We start from the raw sequence: 26237 nt of genomic DNA on the forward strand, positions 1-26237 counted from the left end.
AAAAAAAAAAAAAAAACTGAATAGGCCTGTATCTATTAAAGAAATTGAATCAATCATCAAAAATCTTCTGAAACAGAAAGCACAGGAATGCCTGGGTGGCTCAGTCAGTGAAGCATCTGACTCTTGATCTCAGCTCAGGTCTTGATCTCAGGGTCATGAGTTCAAGCCCCACAAAAAAACAAAGAAACAAAAACCAGAAAGCACAGAAAGCACCAGGCCCAGACAGGTTCAGTGGTGAATTACACCAAACATTTAAGAAATAAATTATACCAATTCTCTACAATCTCTTTCAGATGATAGAACAAAGGAAATACATCCTAACTCATTCTAGGAGGCCAGCATTATACTAATTCTAAAATCAGACAGATATTATAAGAAAACTACAGACCAATATATCTTATGAACATAGATGCAAAATCCTCAACACAATATTATCAAATAGAGCCCAACAATGTACAAAAAAGAATTACATGGCATGACCAAATGCAATTTATCCCAGATATACAAGATTGGTTCAACATTCAAAAATCAATTAATGTAACCCAACACATCAACAGGCTATAGACAATTAAAAAAAAAAGTCACGAGATCATATCAACAGATGCAGAAAAGCTTCTGACAAAATTTAACATCCAATCATGATAAAACATTCAGTAAATTAGGACTGGAGGGGAACTTCAACTTGAAAACGAGTATCTACAAAAAACCTATAGCTAACAAGTTTAATGGTGAGAACTATAAAGAGTCCCATTAAGATAAGGAACAAGGCAAGGATGTCATCTCTCAGCACTGCTTTTCAACACTGTATTGAAAGTCCTAGCTAATGCAGTAAGCCAAGGAAATAAAATGTATACAGACTGGGAAGGAATTGCTAAAAAGAAGACAACAGGACCCAAATGGATTCACTTGAGCTAATCCCATGTCACCAACCAAGACTTAATACCTAACCTAACTGCAATTTCAACCTCCTTCAGGAATGTGATCCTAACCAGTCAGTCTGGAATTTCCTAGTCAACACTGGTGAGATAATTCATGCAACAGACTCCTTGCATCCCCCTAAAAAAAGGTGACCTTGCCTGAAATAATCCTTTCTTTTGTTTATAATTTCCTTGTCCCACCTCCTTTCTACCTTTAAAAACTTCTCCTTTTCTGCAGCTGGTTGGAGCTACTTTCTATTTGCTAGATGGGATGCTGCATGATTCATGAATCACTGAATAAAGCCAATTAGATCCTTGAATTTACTCTGCTGAATTTTTGTTATTTTACGGAAGAAATAAAACTGTCTGTTCACAGATGACATGATCATCTATGTAATGAAAATCTGAAAGAATCCACAAAAATACTCCTAAAACCAATAAGCAATGATAGCAAGATCACAGAATACAAGGCTAATACACAAAAGTCAATTGCTTTCCTATATACTAGCAATGAACAAGTGGAACTGGAAATTAAAGACTTAATACTATTTACATAAGCATCCCAAAAAACAAAATACTTAGGCATGAATATAACAAAACAGGTACAAGATCTATATGAGGGAAACTATAAAACTCTGATGAAAGAAATTAAAAAAGAACTAAATAAATGGAGATATTCCATGTTCATGGATATAAAGACTCAATAAGATTAAGATGTTAGTTATTCCCAACTTCATCTATGATTCAGTGGAATCCCAATCAAAATCTCAGCAAATATTAACAAACTGATTCTAAAGTTTATATGGAGAAGCAGAAGACCAAGAATAGTCAACACAATATTGAAGAACAAAGATAGAGGACTGCCACCACCTGACTTCAAGACTTATTATAAAGCTAGAGTGTTCAAGACAGCATGGTATTGGTTAAAGAACAGAAAAATAGATCAGTGGAACAGAACAGAGAGCCCAGAAACAGACCCACAAAAATACAGTCAACTGATCTTTGAGAAAGGAGCAAAGGCAAACAATGGATAAAAAAGTTTTTTCCAAACGATGGTGCTGGGACAACTGGACATGCACATACACAAAAACAAATCTAGACATAGACCTTTTTTTTTTTTTTAAAGATTTTATTTACTTATGTGACAGAGAGACAGCCAGCGAGAGAGGGAACACAGGCAGGGGGAGTGGGAGAGGAAGAAGCAGGCTCATAGCGGAGGAGCGTGATGTGGGGCTCGATCCCGGAACGCCAGGATCACGCCCTGAGCCGAAGGCAGACGCTTTAACGACTGCGCTACCCAGGCGCCCCAAATCTAGACATAGACCTTACACCCTTTACATAAATTAACCCAAAATGGATCACAGATCTGAGTATAAAACACAAAACTATAAAAATCCTAGAAAATAACGTAGGAGAAAACCTAAATGACCTTGGCCTTGGTGATGACTTTTTAGATACAACACTAAGACACAGTCAATGAAAGAAATGTGGATAAGCTGGACTTTATTAAGATTAAAAATGTCTGGGGCGCCTGGGTGGCACAGCGGTTAAGCGTCTGCCTTCGGCTCAGGGCGTGACCCCGGCGTTATGGGATCGAGCCCCACATCAGGCTCCTCCGCTATGAGCCTGCTTCTTCCTCTCCCACTCCCCCTGCTTGTGTTCCCTCTCTCGCTGGCTGTCTCTATCTCTGTAGAATAAATAAATAAAATCTTAAAAAAAAAAAATGTCTGTCTATGACAATGTTGAAAGAATGCAAAGACAGGCCACAGACTGGGAGAAAAAAATTTCAAAAGACACATCTAATAAAGGATTATTATCTAAAATACACAAAGAACTCTTAAATAAGAAAACAATCAATCTGATTTTTAAAATGGGCCAAGCACCTTAACAGATACCTCACCAAAGAAGATGTACAGATGGCAAATTAGCATATGAAAAGATGTTCCACATTATATGTCATCAGGGAAATGCAAATTAAAACAATGAGATACCACTACACATCTAGTAAAATAGCCAAAATCTAACACCAACAACACCAAACGCTGGTGAGTCTGGAGCAGAAGGAACTCTCATTCATTGCTGGTGGGGATGCAAAATGGTACAGTCACTTTGGAAGACAGCTTGGTAGTTTCTTACAAAACTAAACATACTCTTACCAGACTGCACTCCTTGGAATTTACACAAAGAAGTTTAAAGCTCATATCCACACAAAAACCTGCACATGGATAGTTGTATCAGCTTTATTCCTAATTGTCAAAACTTGGAAGCAACTGAGATCTCCTTCAGTAGGTGAATGGGTAAATAAACGGTGGTACATCCAGACAAAGGAGTGCTAAAAATTCAATGCTAAAAAGAGATGAGCTATCAAGCCATAAAAAGACATAGAGGAAATTTAAATGCATGTTACTAAGTGAAAGAAGCCAATCTGAAAAGGCTATATATCGCATGGTCCCAACTATATGACATTCTGGAAAAGGAAAAACTATGGGGACAGTAAAAAGATCAGTGGTTGCCAAAGGTTAGGCAGGAGGGAGAGTCAAACAAGAGGAACACAGGATTTTTAGAGAAGTGAAACTACTCTGCATAATATTATAGTGGTAGATATATGTCATCCTAAATTTGTCCAAATTGCAGAATATACACCGAGAGTAAACTATAACATAAACTATGGTCTTTGAGTCACAATGATGTGTCCACAGAGGTTCATCAGTTGTAACAGATGTACCGCTCTGATGGGAGATGTTGATAATGGGGAAGGCTATGCATGTGTGCAGGCAGGTAGTATATGAGAAATCTCTGTACCTTCCTTCAATATTTCTGTGAACCTAAAACTACTCTACAGTTTATTAAAAAAAATCCACACCAGTCACATTACTTATAAGCCTCAATAAAGTGCTCTTCTCAATACCAGTACAATGGAAAAATCATCTCAAATATATTAAGACAAAAATGATCACAAAACATAAATCATAAAAAAACAAAACAATCTGCAGAAATCCAAAAGACATTTATCCCAGCCATTTCTTTTTATAATTCAGAGAACAAAATATTATTTTCCTCTCTGCAAATCTGTATGCCCAAACCCTTCATCCAACAGATTATAGCTGCCATCACCTCCTTTCCTGTAGGTTTTCAAAACTAGTTCCACTTTGACAGCCAGGCAGCTTGTGTTCAAGTGGCTGAAGACAAACATATTACCCGTGGAAATCGTACTACAGACTTTACATAACAGACATGCAACATCATGTAGTCAAATCATTCTCCTCTAGAAGAATGACCATAATGGTTTTAAGACCTGTCAATGTAATGTTTAACACAAAGTACCTTAAAGATGATTCATACTGACACTTTCTATCAGAGGATACATTTTCACCAATTAGTCAAAAAAGCAATCTCTTGGTTTTAAACACAAGAAAAACACAATGTGAAATACAGATTGGGCACTCAAATTTAGAGATTAAAAACACATTAAAAATTTAAATATCAACAAAGTAGTTATTTATATTATTGCTCTTTTCTTTAGCACACACATTTCAGTTGACTAAAAGAGCTACTTTCTCTGTAACAAATTATAATAACCAGCAAACTTGGATGTACTATATCGTAATAAAACCGAAAACTGAGAAGGGAATGAATTACATTCCCTGCATTGTAATTCTTCCCTCGTTGTAAAGCACCATGTAGGTGAGGAAGATTCCTGAGTGGAGCTACCATGAACAGCAGCAATGGCAATGATAATGGCAATGAGGAAAATGGGGGATGGCTCACGTACCTTCCTCAACCTCTACCTACACGGGAGACATGGAAGAGATTCTTTTGAGTGCACAACATGAATCAGGACAGAGTAGTTCAAGGGGAAATCCTTACTGTGACAGTCCTTCCCCACAAGAACATGGGCAGATTATATGTTTAATGTAGAAATGCACAGCAGCAGAGACCATAGCTCCCAGTCAGAAATTGGAAAAGAAAAGTTGATGCTTTGAAGCAAAGTACAGACTGTATGTCTGACTGGTCCAGCAGGCCTGAAACCATTCCCCCAGGGAGTTCCACTTCAGTTTCCACTCCGCTTCTGTGAGCATGAGGAAAAGCGAAACCAGGAAGAAAGGGGGTATTTTTTTCTGCAGACTCTCTTCGTTCCATCTCTCCTCCTTTCTCATGCTTTGGCTTTGGGTCTAGGCATCTATATTGAAAATGACTGAGCATACCTTCTGCCAGCACCTACTGAGGGAAAGAAAAGCCCCTTGAAAAGTATGAGACATGTGAAGTGGTGTATTATCACAGCAGTTTACTTGAACTTGAGACCACTGTAAGCATGACCCAACTTACCACCCTATTTTTGCATATCCAAGTTCCAGTACTCTCAAAACCAGTATTTTATTCAAACTCTGTTGAGGCGTTTTACTAACCTCATTCCTTCTTTGGCCTATAAGACGGTTTAGAATTTCCTAGCAGTTGACGGTTGTTTAGAAATTTGCAAGGGCTTCTTTTCCCACAAATGCCACCAACAGACTTGATTTCAGCTCAGGGCATGATTTCGGGGTCATGGAATACAGCCCTGCATCAAGCTCTGAGCTCAGCACGGAGTCTGCTTTAGATTCTCTCCCACTGCCCCTCCCCTGCTCGTGCTCTCTCTCTCAAATAAATAAATAAATAAATAAATATAAACAACAACAACGACAAGGGACACCTGAGCGGCTCATTCAGTTAAGCCTCCGACTTTTGATTGCAGTTCAGGTCATGATCTCAGGGTCCTGAGATCAAGTTCCATGCTGGACGTGGAGCCTCCTTGGGACTCTCTCTCCCCCTATCCCTTTGCCTCTTCCCCACTCTCCTTCTCTGTCTCTAAAAATATAATAAATAAATAAAATTTTTAAAAAATGAAATCAGGTTAGCAAATGATACAGAAAGCTTTGTTATTTTGTTTTGTTTTTCAAGACAAAGGAAAGCTTCCCTAAGTTTGAATTTATAGTTATTAAAAAGAAAAGAGGAGCGGCTTGCTGGCTCAGTCGATAGAGGATGTGACTCTTTATTTTTATTTTTTTTGAAGATTTTATTTATTTATTTTGACAGAGAGAGACAGCCAGCGAGAGAGGGAACACAAGCAGGGGGAGTGGGAGAGGAAGAAGCAGGCTCCTAGCAGAGAAGGCTGATGTGGGGCTCGATCCCAGAATGCTGGGATCACGCCCTGAGCCGGAAGGCAGATGCTTAACGACTGCGCCACCCAGGCGCCCCGTGACTCTTTTTTTAAAAAATTTTTTATTTGAGAGAGAGAGAGATCACAAGCAGGAGGGGAAAGGGCAGAGGGAGAAGCGACTCCCCACCAAGCAGGAAGCCCAACTCAGGACTCGATCCCAGGACCCTGAGATCATGACCTGAGCCAAAGGCAGACCCTTAACTGACTGAGCCACACAGGCACCCCGAGCATACGACTCTTGATGAGTCATGAGTTCAAGTCCTACATTGGGCCTAGAGCTTACTTTTTTAAGTAAAAAAACCCAAGACACACATATACACACAAAAATCCTGGGTAATAATAAACTATTTTAAACCAAAAACTAACTAACTAAATAAGAAGAAATTAAGAAATAATAATAAAAAAGAAAAGGAACATAAAACTTCATACATTGTAAAGTTTAAAAGAGGATTTTTTTTTTTTTTTTTAGAAAGGCAGACTGGGGGCACCTGGGTGGCTCAGTTGTTTAAGCGTCTGCCTTCGGCTCAGGCCGTGATCCCAGGGCCCTGGGACTGAGCCCTGCATCGGGCTCCCTGCTCAGTGGGGAGTCTGCTTCTCCCTCTCCCACTGCCCCTCCCCCTGCTTGTGCTCTCTCTCTCTCTCAAATAAATAAATCTAAAAAAGAAAGAAAGCGAGGCAGACTGTCACATTCAGTGCCTCGTTTGGGTGTGTCTGGAGTCCTGGAAGTTTGACTACCCTACATTCTTCTACAAATGGACCTTGAGAGCCTGTTTCGAGGTTCTAGCAGGGGAGCGAAGCTACTCCTATATCCTTGACGGAAGAATGGTCCTCCTCTATTGGGGAAGGTCGTCCTCTTCGACAAAGTGCACAGCCTCAGGAGGGACACACGTGGTGAGAAAGGAAAGGGACAGCCGCCTAGCCAGCCAGATCAGTCAAATCAAACCTAGCAATCGATGGGGTGACAGCTGTCACAGTCAAATCACCCTCACAACCAAAAGAGAGGATATTTTTGAGGCATTTAGAAATTTGAATGCTAAGAGGGTATTTGAGGATATGAAGAAATCGTTTTTAATTTTTTTGATGTGATAAAGGTAGTGTGATTTAAAAAAAAGAAAACCAGGATGCCTGGATGGCTCAGTTGGTTAAGCATCTGCCTTCAGCTCAGGTCGTGATCCCAGGGTTCTGGGATGGAGTCCCACACCGGGCTCCTTCTTCAGCCAGGAGCCTGCTTCTCCCTCTGCCTGCTGCTCCCCCTGCTTGTGCTCTCTTTCTCTCTGACAGATAAATAAAATCTTTTTTAAAATGTTTAAATATAAATAAATAAAAATAAAGAAAATCTTTATTTTTTAGAGATACATACTGAAAAAAAAAAATTTTTTTTAACTTTTAAGTAAGCTCCATGCCCAAGTATGGAGGCTGATGAGGGGCCTGAACCCACAACCCCAAGATCAACACCTAAGCCCAGATCGAGTCAGATGCTCAACCAACTGAGCCACACTGGTGCCCCTGAAAAATCTTTTAAATTCCAGTATACTTAACATACAGTGTTATATTAGTTTAAGGTGTACAATATAGTGATTCAATTTGATACTCAGTGCTCGTAAGTGTACTCTTAATCCTCTTCATTCATTTCACCCATCCCCCTATCCACCTCCCTACATACTGAAATTTTTTTTAAAAGATTTTATTTATTCATTTGAGAGAGACAGAGAGAGCAAGAGTAAGCATGAGCAGGGAGAGGGGCAGTGGGAGAGGGAGAAGCAGGTTCCACACCAAGCAAGGAGCCCAACGGGGGACTTGATCCCAGGATCCTGGGATCATGACCTGAGCCGAAGGCAGATGCCCAACCCACTGAGCCACCCAGGTGCCCCCATACTAAAATTTTTATAGATAGAATCATATAATGCCTGGATTTTGCTTCAAAATAATATTTAGAAGGGACATGACTGGGGTGTGAATAAAGCATAATTGGCAATGAGCTAGTGACTGTTAGGCCTAAGTGATGGGAGTCATTATACTATCTTATCTATTTTCATATATGTTCAAAATTCTCCAAAACAAAATGTTTAAAAGTAAGTAGTATGAGAGAATTAAGGTATAAAAATCCACTGCAGTCTCCTCCAAAAGAATAAAAATAAAAGAGTATAATGAACAGCTCTATACCAACAAATCTGAAAATTAAGGGATAATATCCAGGAAAGTTATCAAAAGTTGACAAGAAAGGGGTGCCTGGGTGGCTTAGTCAGTTAATGTCCAACTCCCGATTTCAGCTCAGGTCTCAAACTCAGGGTTGTGAGCTCCAGCCCTGTGTTGGGCTCCACACTGGACGTGGAGCCCTCTTAAAAATAAAATTTAAAAAAAAGTTGACAGGAAAAAACCAGAAAACTTCCCTCAAAGAAAACACCAGGCAATTTTACATGCATGTTATAGGAAGCAAGGCACAATAATTTAAACCTCATATAAATATTACACAGTATAGAAAAAGAGGAAACACCCTTCCCAACGCTAAATTCTTTTATGAAATGAAGCCAACATACTTTTAAAACTGAAACCAAACAAGAAAAATTACAGGCCAACTTCACTCATTGAGATTCATACAACTAAATGGTGAAATAATTAAAAGCACTCATTTTAACATCATGAAAAAAACAAGCATGCCTCCTAACACCAATTCCATTAATATTGTACTAGAAGATCCTGATTAGTGCAATAAATGTGTTAAAAAGATAGAGTTATTAAGGAAAATTTTTATCATTATTCACAGACGGTATGATTTTCTATGTAGAAAATCCAAAGATGGGGGCGCCTGGGTGGCACAGCGGTTAAGCGTCTGCCTTCAGCTCAGGGCGTGATCCCGGAGTCCTGGGATCGAGCCCCACATCAGGCTCCTCTGCTAGGAGCCTGCTTCTTCCTCTCCCACTCCCCCTGCTTGTGTTCCCTCTCTCGCTGGCTGTCTCTATCTCTGTCAAAATAAATAAAATAAAATCTTTATAAGAAAAAAAAAAAAAAAGAAAAAGAAAATCCAAAGAGGGGGTGCCTGGATGGCTCAGTTGGTTGAGCAACCGACTCTTGGTTTCATCTCAGCTCATGATCTCATGGGTCATGAAATCGAGCCCTGTGTCAGGCTCAGCACTCAGAGGTGAGTCTCCTGGAAGATTCTTTCCCTCTGCCCCGCCCCCCACTCACGTGCTGGCTCTCTCTCTCTCTCTCTCTCAAATAAATTTTTAAAATCTTTAAAAAGGGGGGGGGGTCACCTGGGTGACTCAGTCAGTTAAGCGTCCAACTCTTGGTTCTGGCTGAGGTCATGATCTCATGGGTTGTGAGATCAACCCCAGAGTGGGCCTGCAGCTGGTGCACAGTCTGCTTGAGATTCTCTGTCTCCAGGTCCCCCTCCCCTGGGGTCACGCACACGTGCACTCTCTTTCATTCATTCACTCATAAATAAATAAAATCTTCAAAAAACAATAAGAAAAAGACAAGAAACCCAGAGATAAATAATCAGGATAATAAGAGAGTTTAACAAATTTGCTGGATATGAAATCAATATGGAAAAGTCAATTTGATAAGGGTACCATAGTTGTATAAGATGTTAACACTAGGGAAAACGGGGTGAAGGGTATGCAGGAATAGTTTGTAACATTTTTGTAAATCCAAACTTACTACAAAATAATCTTATTTTAATAAATGATTTAAAAAATTAAGAAGTCCAACAATATTAAGTATTAGGGAAGACGAAAGAAACAAAAATTTTTATATACTGCTGACAGAGTATAAGTTTGAAAACCACTTTGGAAAACACTTTGGCATTATCTTGTAAATTGAAAATGTCTATATTCTTGGACCCAGAAATTCTACTCCCAAGTAGATAACCAGAGAAACTTATATACATATATATAAAACTGGTCTTAACAGCAATGTTTGTAATAGCAAAAAGGTGAAAATGTCTACTGATAAGATTATAGAGAAATAAATTGTTAATATCTACAGAATGAAATACCAAACACCAACCAATACATCAACCCAGATCATTAGATGATTTCAAGGGTAAAAATAGGTTTGGCAAAATGGGGGAAATCTTAGACACTACAATCACTTGTGGCCCTTCAAAGGGCAATAGATTCCTATCTGTAGTATTAAAATTTCATGGGGGAGGAAGGAGATGATTAGGATAAAAACGTTTACAAAGGATCCAAATAAATAAATAAAAAGGATCCTTAGAAGAGTGATAATAAAAAAAAACTGAGAAACAATGACCAAGGAGAGTCTCAAGAATATAACACTGTGTGAAAAAAAGTAAGTTTAGGAGAATACACATAGTATGATTATTATTCACATAAAGTTCAAAACATACAAAATGTTATAATCGCTTAGAGATACATATATATGTATGATCAAACTATAATAAAAAAACAAAATTCAGAAGAGGAGTTATCCTTGTGAAGTAGGTAAGAGCATGCTGAAATCCTCTTGGCATATAAAAAAATTCAAAAGTACTGGCTGTGTTCTTTTCTTCAACTGGGATGGCAAATACATAGGCATTCATTTTATTATTCCTCATCTCTTAATTATTTAAATATTTTTTGTTAGTATAAAATGTTTCATAATTAGAATTACTCAAAATAACTATTTTAAAAAAACACCTATTGGGGCGCCTGGGTGGCTCAGTCGTTAAGCGTCTGCCTTTGGCTCAGGGCGTGATCCCGGAGCGCTGGGATCGAGCCCCACATCAGGCTCCTCCACTGAGAGCCTGCTTCTTCCTCTCCCACTCCCCCTGCTTGTGTTCCCTCTCTCTGGCTGTCTCTCTCTGTCAAATAAATAAATAAAATCTTTAAAAAAAAAAACAAAAAAACAAAAAACCACCTATCAATTTAAGATAAGTAAAATCTTAATAATGAAACCATATGAAGAGTTTGCCACTGAGCGTCATGCAATCAATGTTAAATAACATTAAATGATAATATTCATATTAAACCTGTTGCTAAAAACAACCACAATGAGAAGCTTAGCCTTTTTTTAAAGATTAAAAAAAAAAAAACGTAATAGCTCATACCCAGCCACCTTGCTGAATGATGTACTCTGCTGCATAGTCCTCCAGATACGTCACACCAAACTGCAGCAATGCACTCAGAGGCTCTTGACCACGTCTTGTCAACTCCAAAAGCATTTGTTGTAGCAAAATCAGAGGCACCAAAATCTTCAATGCAAAGATGAGAGAGTAAAAAACAAACTGAAAGTCATATAATTCATCTTATATGTTCAGCTACTAGAAAATTATAACTTGGATGAATCATTATGGAATCTCATTTTTATTATAATAAAGGAATAAAACACTGACCCCTTACTAGAATGTCTGTGAATAATGCATGTAGATTTTATACCATAGGTTGGTAGAAATAATTATTTTATGAAAATAATTGGGCTCGTGTGTATGTGTGTATATGAAACATGTATAGAAAATTCATTGAAGTATTATTTATAACAGCAAAAGACTAGAAACAACCCACCAGGGACTGGTTAATAAATTTTGGCGAAATATCATGTAGTTGTTAAAAAGAATTAGACTGTTCACTGCTCCATCACCAAGACTTATTTTCAGTGAGAAAAGTGACAGGACAGTGTATATAATAATGGTACCATTTGTGTTTAAAATACACATACATACACAACACACATATATACATGTTTGTATAATTCTATAGTATCTCTGGAAAAATATACAAGAAACTGGTACTAGTGGTAGCCTAAGAAGAGAACAAAGTAACAGTGATAGGGTGGGAAAATAGTTTTCAGTGTATATATTTCTGTACTGATTGCAATTTGTACCATCTGCTTTTATTATCTATTTGAAAATAATAACCTTCAAAATTATCAGCCCTCTTATGATAGTCATCAAAACCTAAATAGGGGGGCACCTGGCTGGCTCAGTCGGTTAAGTGTCTGACTTCCGCTCAGGTCATGATCTCAGGGTCCTGGGATGGAGCCCTGTCGGGCTTCCCGCCCAGCAGTGAGTCTACTTGTCCCTCTCCCTCTGTTCCTCCCCCTGCTTGTGCTCTTTTTCTCAAATAAATAAAATCTAAAAACAAAACAAAAAAACCCTAAGGAGGTATTATTATCATTACTAATAACCTTTTGGCTCAATATTTTAAAACCACCAAAATTTATGACAGAGGCATACGAGAGTCCCTTGCCTTCCAAAACAACTGCACATTGAAAAGAACTAAGCATTTTCATTTAACCTTCTTCATGCAATCTCTTCAGTCTAAAACATCAAGAGGGCCCCACATGCCTGGAAAAGGAATGCAAAAGGAAATGAAACCAATCCCAGTCCCTTGGTACTGAAATGCCAAGGTAATAACTGAGGGATTACAAAGTATTTCTGCAGAAGAGGACAAACAGAAAAGACAATGAGTTTATAGTCTTCCTAATATTCTTTGGCTTTTAAGTAAAAGCAGTCCTGAGGGAATCTATATCAAAGTCTGAAAGAAAGAATGCAACAAACACATAACTTCCCTTTTCAATGTTGTAAAAGAACCCTAGCCCAAAATTTATTTAAAAACCCCTTCCTAACGCTAATGGTCTAGGGCTATAAAGAATACATTAGTTTTTCTTCACCATTAGAAAACCTGTCATACTATTAAAAACCAGAAACACCCACCCCCGAACCTATTGCTACTGTTCATGTCGCTGCAGTGCTAGCAGCAGCCAGGTACAGCATGTTATCAGTCCTGCTGACTCAGATCACAGTAACTTCAAGGGCCTGACATGTTCTATACCTCAAGACAGTCCAATTTCCCATAATAATCTACAAATGAATTTAAAGCTATTCATGTTTAAGCTCTATTACCTCTTAGGGAAATAAGCTGCAAACACTTTATACTTGCTATACAAAATAATACTTATTTTTATTTGTTCCAAATTTATCTCTTCCATGTATCAAAAGTAGATGCCCTACTTTTACTACATAATCATCTAGAGATAAATCTGTAATCCTCTTTCACTACTGTCTTGAGTCCTTAATCATATTCCCTCTCGTTCACCACATTTTTTAGGCTGAAATTCACTAATCCTTTGGCCTGTTCTTCATCTGGCAGTTCCCTCAGTGCTGTGATCATTTAGATAGCCCTTCCCAGATCTTCTCTGACCGAATTCTATCTTTCTCGAAATGCAGTAACCAGAGTACAGAAACTTCATTTATCAAGACTAACAAATTCTAACTGTAATATTCTTGATGATATACGTTCTGTCTCTTTTACCTATTTGACATCCTACCTTCAGGGACCCGTATGATGACTTCCAGGCCCACTATCTTCTAAGTATAATTTAGACTGTCTTTATATAGTTAAACCCACCTGCCCTCTAATTTTTGTAATCACACACAAAACCTCGTAAGTTATTTCTACAACTGATTCCATCAACTTGGCAGTGTACTACCCATAAGAAATTATCACCTAATATCTGCTATTTTTTTGTACTCCCCCTCCCACAGTACTTAAAAAAAAAAAAAAAAAAAGCTTAAAAAAAGAAAACTGGATCCCCAAGCATCCATTCCTAAAAGGTCCCCACTATTCATATCTCTAAGACTAAAAAGGAACCAAATAGTCTTACTCTTTGAATTCCTCTAAGTCATTTCCTTACTGGATAATAGTAATCCCCACAACACATATAAATTATTTTTCTCTCCAATAACTTTTGTAAAGGAATGCTAAGGTAATTCTGACCATCAAAAAGGAATACCTCCATTCACTGTCTCCTCATAGGTACCATGCTAACATATTATCTTATTATTAAAGAATGTATAGCTTGCTGGGTACAAAAATGAAGTATATTAATTTATAGCTCCAAGGGTCTGTTCCAGTAGAATAGACATTTGTAATGATAAAATACATATTTTGATCCATCAATTTACTATTTAGTAACCAATTTATAACTTAACAATTCCAGTAAATGTCATATCCCACAAATTTTATCTGTTTTGATTGATTAGGTTTGAATGTTTGACCTATCTGCTTCAAAATAAAATTTAAGCAACAACCAGGCATTATGTATCACCCAGTGTGATGCCACAGGAAATAAGGAACATTACCAATGAAGTATTCTTGCCAAAAAGATTAAACCTGAATATGACTAGGCTTCTAGATCTACCTACCAATGGAAAGGAAATATAGATACAAAGGAATATGTTAAGTGACATCTCAGTGATACAGTCAATAAAATCCAGAAAGTAGGAAATTTTACAGAAGAAATAACTTGTAAGCAAAGAAAAAAACTAGAGAGAGAGAGAGAGTATAACTACATATTAAAGGAGCCTTAAGACACATACTACATGATTGCATTTATATGAAATATCCAGAACAGGCAAATTTAGAGACCAAGTAATATTGCTAGGAGCTGGGAGGAACAGGAAACGGAGAGTGACTACTACAAGGTGTGGGGTTTCCTTATGGCAAGATAAAAATGTTCTGGAATTAGACAATGCAGACAGCTGCATAACTATGTGAATGTACTAAAAAACCACTGAATTGTATGCTTTAGAAGGGTAAATATAAATTTTATGGTATGAATTATATTTCATTTTTTTTAATAAGTAAAGACAAAGAGACTTATCAGCCAAATGCAATGCATGGACCTTGTTTGGATCACAATTCAAAAAATCACCTTAGAAAAATTCCTTTGTGAGACAACTGGAAAAATCTGAATACTAAACAAATTATGCGATGATAGAATTACTGTTAATATTTTGAGGTATAAGTATAATAGTAGTATCAGTTGGTTAAGAAAAAGAGATACATCAAAAAAAGGGCTACATCATCCTTGGAAATACACACTAATGCATTTATGAAGAAATACATACTAATGTATTTATGAATCAAGTGATGTCTAGGGCCTACTTCGAAATAATCTGCGGGAGAATGGGAAATTGGTAAAACAAGACCAGCCATATGCTGATAATTACTGAAGACGAGTGACAAGATACATGGGATTTGCTGTATTATTCGCTGTGCTTTTGTGTATGCTTGAAATTTTAATAAAGATTTAAAAATATTAGTGATTTAATATGTCACTAAAAATTAACCAGGCAAATAATTCATTTACTTCTGCTATTATTTTTCTAAAGTTTATTTATTACGCAATGAACAGCATGTACTAACACTATAGCTGACTCTCTTTTTCCAGTTAAAATGTTTATTTTATTCTATAATTATTTTTAAAAAGATTTTATTTTTAAGTAATCCCTACACCAAACATGGGACCCAAACCCACAACCCCGAGATTAAGAGGCATATGTTCTACTGACTGAGCCAGCCAGGGGCCCCGACAGTGTTTATTTTAAAAAGGATATAAAGGGGGTGAGAAAAATAGAGGATAGTAAGATATAAAGTGTGATGTGTCTCTGCACACCATTTACAGTACCAGAACACCATTAAAATAATTGTTTTTATCAGGGTCAAAAAAAATGCAGTGATCATTACTGTGTCGTGAGCAGTTACGGAATTTTGCAGATACCATAATTATAGTCAGCAGTCCGATGGCATGCACAGTGCCTTCAATTAATGTACTTGAGCATGATTATATTTCTGGCAGGCTCTACACCCCCAAGAAAAGGCAAAGGTAAGCACTTCATGGCTTTTTCTCTTTGATGATCATTCTTTTTCTCAGAAGCAGAGAAATACATGGGAAAAAACAATACCCATGTGGGGGCAGGAGAAGAAAGAAAAGAACCCACAATTTGGAGATAATTACTATGTATTAATGTTTTGGCACATATTTCAATTGTTTTTCTAGACATATACATACCTACATTTCTACATGGACTTTTTTTTTTTGGACTTCTTTTTTTAAAGGATCATACTATTAATACAGGCTTGTGACCAGCTTTCTTCCTCCACCTCTTTTGATATAGAGATGCTTTCAGAATCCTTATACAGATAAACAGATATTCACTCAGTTTATCTCTAATGTGGCATGCTCTGTGGACATTTTTTTTCTCTTCTCTCTGATGCATGTTTCATTTGAGCCTCATTTACCTACCAGACAGCCACATTCTTTTCAGCCTTAGAGGACTCAGTAGGAGAGTAATACTGGATTCAGCAGAGCAAATAATACTCTAACTGGCATGCCTCATTTATATGAGGTATTTATTCAAGCCACAGCCTTGGCCCTTGGTCCAGCTGAGGGACTAAAATGAAGCAGACGATGGAAAAATCAGACGGGTGAAGAGAGAGAGCGAAGTCTGGGGTTTACCCAGATTTTTTTTTTAGGACAACCCTAGGATCGAGGGGAGGAGGACATACAAGAGTGGACTATTAACAGTCACTGCACAAGAGGTAAAGGAAGAGAACATAAAATAGGGGAAGAAGGCTAGTAATACTAGGTACCTAAACATGTGTAGTTTGACCTACTAAGAAATATATCATAACCCAGCTCATTCTTATTTATAAAACGAATAAATGCATTTCAAATATCCAAATCAGAGGGCTTTTTATTCCAAGAAAGGAAATGAAACAAGCTTTTTAAATAAGTTATTTGCAGCTAAATAACATAGTAAAACTCCGTAACAGTGACTATTTTCGAGCAAGTTCTCCTGTGTTAAATCTAACGTAATAGCTACTGTTTACTGTGTTCTTACTATGGTGCCAGGCAATGTGCTAAATAAGCATTTAACCTATATTATGTCATTTAAATCTAGTAAAATTTATGAGGTTAGTATGATCAGATCCATTTCACATATGTGAAATGCCTAGCTGGCTCAGTTGGAAGTGTGTGCTACTTTTGATCCTCAGGGTCATTAGTTAGAGCCCCATGTTGGGTGAAGAGATTACTTAAACAAAACTTAGAAAGAAAAAAAAAAGTATAGAGAGCTTAATGAATTGTCCAAAGATACACACCTAGTCTGTGGCAAAGCTGATATTTGAAATAAGTCCAATTACAAAACCTATGATGCTAATTATTATGCTATAACGCTTCCAAAGCCTGTATTATAAAGTGACTAAAAACACTATACATAAATTAGGTATGTAAGGTCACACTGTCTGGCTCATACTATTAATAGTTCTGAGTAGAGGGCAAGGGGTGGGGGGATGGATTAAACAGGTGATGCGGATTAAGGAGTGCATTTGTCATGATAAGAACCAAGTGATATATGGAATTGTTGGATAAAAATGAAAACTTAAAAAAAAAATCAATCCAGAGTAGAGGTGGGTATTTATAAAAATGATTCTACTGAATTTTCTCATCCCTAACACAAGATCACTAAGGGCCACACTTCTTCCTCATACTGAGCTGAGCCCTCCTATACTGCATTTCCTTAGACTTTCTGCCTGTAAATAAATGGATAATACAGTCTGAGATCATGGATGAGCGGTATGGTACAGTGGAAAAAACACTAAAGCTGGAATCAGAAGATCTGAGATCTCAGCTCTAGCACTGGTTTCAATATTTCCTAGTCAAGGGGTCCTGGACAAGTCACTTAACTTTTTTCTCTGATTATTCGCCTCATCTAACTAAATACATAACAAAACAAAAGCTAATGAAATCCATTCTGTTTTCTGCAAAGGATGATTGTGATGATCCAATGAGATGTGACATCAGATACCTTGTAAACTATAAAACACAAATGGTATTACTCATTTAAGAGAACCAGAAGAAAAAAGAGAGAGAGAGAGAGAAAACCAGAAGAAGCGGTCTCCCAAATGAAGCTCTTATTCTTTTTCGCCCCAAGACATACACACAGGATAACAAATAACCATCTGGAGATAAATGTCACGTCTAATACAGAGAAGTGAAGAAATGATAGAAAATTCAGAATAGGTAGGAAGAAAGAATGGCATACTATGGGACTCATATTTTTGGGCCAACCAGAATCTCACAGGATTAATCAAAAAACCACTTTAATCAAAAACGTCCACTTACCATAATTGGATTTATGCATTAAATAATGAGCTCTAACAGTTTTCTTTTATATGATGTTAACAATTTCTCCTGCTCTTTAATCAACACACTAAAATCTTGTAAGAGAAAAGATAATTTGGTTAATACCTTATTCCAGCCGCTGGCATGAACTGTGGTCTCCAGTGTACATTCCCGATATGCCTGATATGTCACTGGCCTGTAGAGATTTTTTTTTAAAAGTCTGGGTCACAAAGAAGGAAAATTCTAAATTTCCAGATGAATAAATATACAGTCACTATTCTGTGTTGAACTTTTTGCTAAAGTACCAAAGACTATTCAATATACTGTTTCGTATGAGATGTGCTTTTAACATTTGGTATGCATTTACTTCAAGCATTCCCTATTCGCTGAGAGGCATGCTATCAGCTTGGGAAAGCAACTAATAACATAACAAGATAATAATAAATAATAACACTTCTAAAGTAATTGTTTGAAACTCATCCAACAGGATTTCCATGTTGCAGATAAACACACACTTGGGTTATTAAAATAAGATTAAATAGTAACAAAAATAACCTCATTATTAAAAGCAATTTTAACTTTTTTAAAAGGCAAAAAACTTAAAACATTTCAAAATTAAAGAAACATGTCACTGAAAGACCTCTCAAATTGAGGATATAAGGAGCTGGACTAAACAAGGCCAATAAACAGAGCTCTATTTTTAACTTGGAGTCTTATGACATAAAATCCTGGAGGGCAGAGATAAGCCTTTCTGATTATTTCCACGTAAGTTCGAGTCATACCAAAACCGAAATCACTGAGTGATGACAACAACACTCACTAATTTACTGAGGGAATTTGGGTACTACGTTTAAGACTTGATTTCAGAGGCGCCTGGGTGGCACAGTCGTTAAGCGTCTGCCTTCGGCTCAGGGCGTGATCCCGGCGTTCCGGGATCGAGCCCCACATCAGGCTTCTCTGCTAGGAGCCTGCTTCTTCCTCTCCCACTCCCCCTGCTTGTATTCCCTCTCTCACTGGCTGTCTGTCAAATACATAAATAAAATCTTAAAAAAAAAAAAAAAAAAAAAAGACACGGACTTAAAAAAAAAAAAAGACTTGATTTCATGTACAAATTAAAAACAACAACAAAGACTTGGTACCAAGTGGCATACGAAAGCATCAACAGCCTGAATATCAGATTTAATAAAATCTACCCCCCATTTTTGTGGGCAAAGTATTAACATATATGTAAAAAAGGGGAGAAATCTTGCTTTTATAGGATTTTAAAATCCATTCCAAAGGCATTTTCTGCTCTGACTCGGGTCTGTGATCTCTTCAGCCTATGAAATTTAATAATTGAAGACAGCTACCACTTATCGGTAGCCTACCGTTCAGTTTTATATTTTTATATGTTTATATTTTATATTACATACTATCATTTTACACATCAGGAAACTGAAGCTCAGAGAAGCTATCCCAAATCCACATAGCTGGCAACCAGCAATGCAGGAGTTCACACCCAACTACATCTGGATCCAAAGGCCACACTACTCCTATTTTAAATCAGGATTTTGAAACATGCCACAGTAATGTCTCGATGCCACATGTGGCTAATGGTCATTTGAAATGTGGCTAGTGACATGCTCAAAGCACAATATACACACTAGATTTCTAAGACTCAGTAAGGAAAAAAAATGTAAAATAGCTCTTTAATATTTTTATATTGAGTACCTGTTAAAACTGTAATATTTCGAATATACTAGGTTGAATGAAATAGATTAAAAATCTTAATTTTTAATGTGGCTGCTAGGAAATTTTAAATTGCATTTCATGACTTGCATTTCACCTGTTGTACAGTGCTGGTCTACATACTTCAGAAACCAGTTCTGATGACACAGGTATCATCTTTTTACACAAGTCAATATAAAATCAATACCACAGAGATGCTGAAGTAGGTAAGATACATGGGATGACCTTTTTAAGAAGATATTATGTATTATCTTCCTGATATTATATTACCATTAAAGTAAGCTTAGAATTTTTTAGAAGCCTTGGGCTAACTAGTAGGTAGTTATAAAACTTGAATTTCAGATACTATACATGCCTATTATTCTCCCTGAAGTTTACTTGCGTCTATCAGTCCCTTCACTTCCTTTCCTGAACTGTTTGATGCTGCTGTGGGTCACACTAGTCCTTACTGGTAGTTTGCCTGTCGGGCTAGAGTACTTTAGCATCCCTCAGGATGAAACATGATTTGAATCATTATATGTACACACATACATGCACATAAAAGATCCAGCAGACTAAAACACTCAACGGAAATCTAATACGTAGAAAAGCAAGTAGCTGAAAAATCAGCCCTATCTAATGAGCTATCTGAACAGAGCAAAGAGGAAAAAGGGGCAGGGGGAACCTTTTCACACTGCTGGGGCTTGGCTATACAGCATTCAGGATTAATTTCCCACTTGAACAAGACTGTCTGAAGAAGTAAGTGGTATTTTCTACCTTACAAATTATTCCCATCAACCTGTATAATACTAGTTCATCATCAGTTAGCTACTTTTAAGGTATTAGTAACAGAGCTTAACAACTTTCAAAAGAAGATTACTAAAAAAAAATTTATTCATAAAGAGGCCTGACTCTCAGATACAACCAGAGGTACCAATGTAAAAACTAATTATGTCAGGAGCAACTGGCTGGCTCAGTCGGTGGGGTGTGTGACTCTTGATCTCGGGGTTGTGAGTACGAGCTCCACTCTGGGTGTAGAAATTACTTAAAAATGAAATCTTTAGGGGCACCTGGGTGGCTCGGTCAGTTAAGCATCTGTCTTTGGCTCGGGTCATGATCCCAGGGTCCTGGGATCGAGCCCCATGTCAGGCTCCCTGCTCAGTGGGGAGTCTGCTTCTCCCTCTGCCTCTGCCTCTCCTCTGCTTGTGCTCTCTCTCTCAAATAAATAAATAAAATCTTTAAAAATTTTTTAAAAAATGAAATATTTAAATAAATAAAAATATGAAATAATCACATCACTATTCAGGGTGTGGGGGAAAAAACCACCAAGGATTCATCTGACTATATATTTTTAAATATAATTTACTTTGTGGTGAGAAGATATCAATTTTTCCTGTAAATTACAAAAAGGATGCCAAAGAAATACTTTACATATATGACACTGTTCTTCAGAGAGCTTATAATATCCCAATAAAGTTAAAATTAATAGATGGGGAAATTTAGATATAGAATGAAATGGTTTGCTTAAAGCCATAAATAGTTTGTATCAAAGTTGGAGACAGAATTTTTTGCCTTCTACTTCTCGGTTATTTTACTCTCTGTCCCAATAGCTTTTACAAGTTTTTTTTGTTTTTGTTTTTTGGCAAAACAGGTTTCTTCAAATCTTACATGAAACCTCAATTTAAAAATGTATGAAAATATAGCTATTCTGGTTTAAGAAGCATTGGCAAAGGCCTAACAAGCCCCACCCACTCAACCTGTCTCTCATGTTCTCAGGGCCCCTAAGCTCCACAGAACACTCTAAAAGTCACCACTGTACATCCAAATTTCTTATTTAAGTTTTATTTTCTGGCACCCATAATCTCTTCACATCTCTTTTGAAAGCTTTCCACATATAAAGTTAAAAAAGTCCAAATACGATTTTCATCTCAGTGCCCTATACATAACTTGGATTTTTCACATTTGCCCATGTCACCAGAATATGCAGAAACAAACTGAATTCTCCTTAAACTCCAACTGCTTCCTTCTGACAAATGGTAACATACAACCTTTGCCTATGTGAGAGTGAGGAATTACCTTACTACACCAGTAATCTGGCATCCGAATTTTGACTCTTCTAGTGAAGAAACAGTCCTCATCCTGTTTTAGATGTCATTCTTCATTAAAACTTTTTTGTTCTAATTCATACCAATTCCTTAATGATTCTCAGCAAAGAATTAGAGGAAAAGAATTTTTAGATGTACAACAGATGACTTGGTTCTATTTTAACATACTTTCACTACGAGCTTCTTGCTTGAGCTTTAACAGTCAAAACCATAGTTAGCAGGGACGTTCCCACGATAAGAATGTGGCAGCAGTTCCACGGACAGATGTGCACACATTTGGGATACGTAAAATACTGATATGATGTTAACACCACATTACAGTGCATAAAAACCTAACCATTATGTTTATGTTGGCCTCTAGACAGAATGGTAGCAAAAAGTGGACAGGACAAGTGAAATAGTGCATTTACACTTACAGAGCAGTGAAAGCGTTTGTTGAAACCTGCCAGCTCAACAAGTAAACACAAATGATCAAATCCATGTCGGAACAGTTAAATCACCACTTTGATGCAAAAGCTGTCACTCAAAACACAAACAGAGATGCTTCAGGAAAGCAAAGAAAGAAAAAGTAAAGAAAAGTGAGAAAAGAAGTGACAGTGTCCACCTAAAACAAAGCCTTAACCAATCCAGTGCTGCACGAGAGTCCCAGAGACTACTTAGAGAAGCAAGTCCCCACTCAGCAATGGTAACTCACTGGCCGAGGAGCATCTGCAGTGCCTTTTGTAGAGGCTCTTTCAGTTCCTGTGATACTTTTTCTCCAAGATGAGCCAAACAATCTTCCACGGAGCTCTCTGGGTTAGCAGGGCTGAACACAGGAGAAGTATGACGGTCAAAGCCTGTGCTGGTGAATGCTGAAGACAGGGTAAAAGAGAAACCTATTTTAATAAATAATACCAAAGTTGTGCTGCAGGGGTGCTTGGTTGGCTCAGATGGAAGAGCATGGGACTCTTGATCTTGGGGTCCTGAGTTTGAGCCCCACATTGGGTGTAGAGATTACTAAACAAAAAACAAAAAACAAAAAGCAAAAAACTTTAAGTTTAAATCTTAAATTTGAGAAAAAAAAAGTTGTGCTACAAAAACTCACGGGATTAAGACGCCTACTACTGGAAACAAGCTAATGGCTATAAGCCACTTAAAAAGGTCAGACAATTATTATGGGATATTAATCTTTCCTGAACACAAGGTTTAATAGGTCCTAGTTTAGAGATTTTTTTTTAAAGGAAAATTTTTTATGGAAAATTTTAGTTTTACAAGAACAAAGAGACTAAACTGGCTTGCTAAAATACATAAGCCAAGCGGGCCTGGGTGGCTTAGTTGGTAAATGTTTTCAGCTCAGGTCATATATCTCAGGGTTGTCAGATCAAGCCCCATGACAGGCTCTGGGCTCAGGGCGGAATCTGCTTAAGATTCTCTCTCTCTGCCTCCCTCTGTCCCTCCTCCCACTTGCTCACGCTCTCTCCCTCTCAAATAAATAAATTAAATCTTTAAACAAAACAAAACACAGGGGGGCACCTGGGTGGCTCAGTTGGTTGGGCATATGCCTTCAGTTCAGGTCATGATCCCAGGGTCCTGGGGCTGAGCCCCAAGTTGGGCTCCCTATTCAGTGGGGAGTCTGCTTCTCCTCTCCCTCTACCCCTTCCCCCGACTCGTGCTCGCTCTTGTGCTCTCTCTCTCTCTCAAATAAATATTTTCTAAAAAATACACAAGCCAATTTAGTATGTTACTACATACTAGTTTCATACAAGAATGATAAACGTAAAGCAACTCCAACGCTATCATCCCACTCTTAGTATTTTGTTTTTAAGATTTCGTTTTTACCTTCATAAATATGGAACTACTTCTTTTTTTTTTAAAGATTTTATTTATTTATTTGACAGAGAGAGAGACAGCCAGCGAGAGAGGGAACACAAGCAGGGGGAGTGGGAGAGGAATAAGCAGGCTCCCAGCGGAGGAGCCTGATGTGGGACTCGATCCCATAACGCCAAAATCACACCCTGAGCTGAAGGCAGACGCTTAACGACTGCGCCACCCAGGCGCCCCATAAATATGGAACTTCTTAAACCAGATTCTTATCAGTTTATTCCACCTGATGGGATGAATTAATTATTCTCATTCCTTTTTTGAAAACCTTTTTATTTAAGGGGCACTTGGGTGGCTCAGTCAGTTAAACATCTGCCTTCAGCTCAGGTCATGATCTCGGGGTCCGGGGATCCAGTCCTCCACTGGGCTCCCTGCACAGCGGAAGCAGGAGTCTGGCTTCTCCCTCTGCCTGCCCACCCCCACCCCCAGCTCGTGCCCTCCCTCTCTCTCTCAAACAAATAAATAAAATCTTAAAAAAGTAAAATGAAAGCTTTTTAATTCCAGTATAGTTAACATACAGTGTTATATTAGTTTCACGTGTATAATATAGTGATTCAAGAATTCTGTAACTTTCATTCCTTTTCAAATGAACTTTCAAACTCAATATTCCTGCACATGGATAAACTTTATTTTATTTTTAAAGATTTTATTTATTTATTTGAGAGAAAGAGAGAGAGAATAACCATGGGGTGGGGCAGAGTGAGAGAGAGAGAAGCAGACTCCCCGCCAAGCAGGAAGCCGGATGCAGGGCTTGATCCCAGGACTTGGAGACCATGACCCAAGCCACAGACAGACCCTTAACCAGCTGAGCCACCCAGGCACCCCATAGATAAAGTTTAAAACTATGAAGGTGATACAAGTATAAAAGGTTGCAAATGAAAGAAGCAATCACAGCTTCTCTCTCCTCAGCTCAAACTACCAACTTTTTAACTGCTTCCTTACTCCATGTTGTACTGCCATGCTCTAACTGGGGGAAGAACAGGCAGAATCATTGTTGTTCCAAGGTACGAACAGGATACAGGGCATAGAATGCCAGTAAAGCAAGCAGCTAGCACCCACCCACCACAAAATTACATGTATATTACTCTTACAACTATCTATAGCAACATACATGCAAAAATGGAAGCAACTTACTTACATTTTCCCCTTTAATGTTGTTATTAATTTAAAAAACACCAATATAAATCAAATGACATTAAATGGAAAGTACCTTAATATGATTGTTTAGTCTATTACTTAACTCCAGGAAAAGGCTGTCAGGTATGGTTTAGAAACATTTATAAAGCTATCCCCCAGGAAAGAAAAAAGGTACCTTCTAGTTTCACCCTTCTAATCAATCCTATACCAATGAAGCTGTGTGATGTTGAGAATGCTCTACTGTAAAATATTAAACCAATAGTAAACCACACCAAACTAAGTCTACTAAATAACTAGGAAAATAAGAATAAACAGACCTTCAGAAATTTCTTTGTCCAGAGATTCTAGCTCTTCTTCAATTTCACTTTTAACTTTTAATAAAACTTCTTGATCCAGAGGTTGTGAAGCTATGAGAGAGAGAGAGAAGCCATTAGAATATGGGTAGTATTCTAACTATTTAAGTCAGAAAATACAAATCAAAACTCATTTTATCAAGGCTACCAGGCTCAGACATACTGAAAGATGAGGAAGTTGAGGCTTGGGTAGGTTAGACCACCACGATGGAGGAGCTGTGAATCAAACTCGGGTCAGTGTGAATATAAAATCATTAATCCAGGGGCGCCTGGGTGGCTCAGTGGCTTGGGTGTCTGCCTTTGGCTCAAGTCATGGTCCCAGAGTCCTGGTATTGAGCCCCAAGTCGGGCTTCCAGCTCAGTGGGGAGTCTGCTTCTCCCTCTCCCTCTACCCTTCCCCTCCATTCATGCACATGCATGCACACGCTCTCTCTCTCAAATAAATAAAATCTTTAAAAAAAAATCATTAATCCAGGCTGTGCCCTCCTCATCTTCTGGTTGGGAAGCTAGGAAGCAAGTATCTCAGAAACATTTTTAACATAATAATAGAAAAAGGAACCTATAATGTTGTCTCAGTAAGTGATAAATATCTTTGAAAACTGATATTCATGGTCCCTTACCTTCACATCTTCATGCAAACTGCAGCTCAAGAGAAGACCTATTATCCTCAAAAGATTTATAACCTCCAACTTAAGAGAACTGTGAGTATACCAAAAATACTGGCCACAAGCTATTACCATGTAGTTAAAGGAAAGGAAGGTCTTGGTGTGTGGCACAGAATGGAGAACAAAGAGGAAGAGCTCTGAAGGAGAATATGAAGACAACACGCTTTAAAATCTACTAATTTCTCCTGCCTCAACATTTCATCTAAAACACTGAATCCAAATATGACACCCCACACTTCTCACATTCAGAATATATTTACAGACCATTTCCAGTGCTTTTTCTACTGTTTATATCACTGTTTTCTACCACCGATAAGTTTTAGAAAGAGATGGATTTGCCACTTGCATGTTTTGATTTTTTGCAAGCAAGTAAATCCTGAATTAAAGATG

General features: G+C 37.7%; 1 protein-coding gene and 1 pseudogene across 4 annotated transcripts in view; one reads left to right on the plus strand and one right to left on the minus strand.

Moving 5' to 3' along the window:
- BCL2L13 (BCL2 like 13) overlaps positions 1 to 26237 on the minus strand; it is an 89269-nt gene that overhangs the window by 26026 nt on the left and 37006 nt on the right. For 2 of the 4 annotated variants that reach the window (XM_008704814.2, XM_040641971.1), the window contains exons 1-2: positions 22528 to 22656; positions 11162 to 11305 (exon numbers count right to left, since the gene is read on the minus strand). In XM_008704814.2, coding sequence (XP_008703036.1) covers positions 11162 to 11275 — 114 coding nt within the window. In that variant the 5' untranslated portion in view covers positions 11276 to 11305; positions 22528 to 22656. Of the gene's footprint in view, positions 1 to 11161; positions 11306 to 18147; positions 18218 to 22527; positions 22685 to 25147; positions 25238 to 26237 lie in introns of those variants that run through there. The other 2 variants (XM_040641970.1, XM_008704813.2) reach the window with 2 other exon arrangements.
- Positions 4481 to 5142, plus strand: LOC103675695 (annotated as a pseudogene).

This window comes from Ursus maritimus, unplaced genomic scaffold (assembly GCF_017311325.1).
Source record: "Ursus maritimus isolate PB19 unplaced genomic scaffold, ASM1731132v1 scaffold_26, whole genome shotgun sequence".
NCBI classification, from domain to species: domain Eukaryota; kingdom Metazoa; phylum Chordata; class Mammalia; order Carnivora; family Ursidae; genus Ursus; species Ursus maritimus.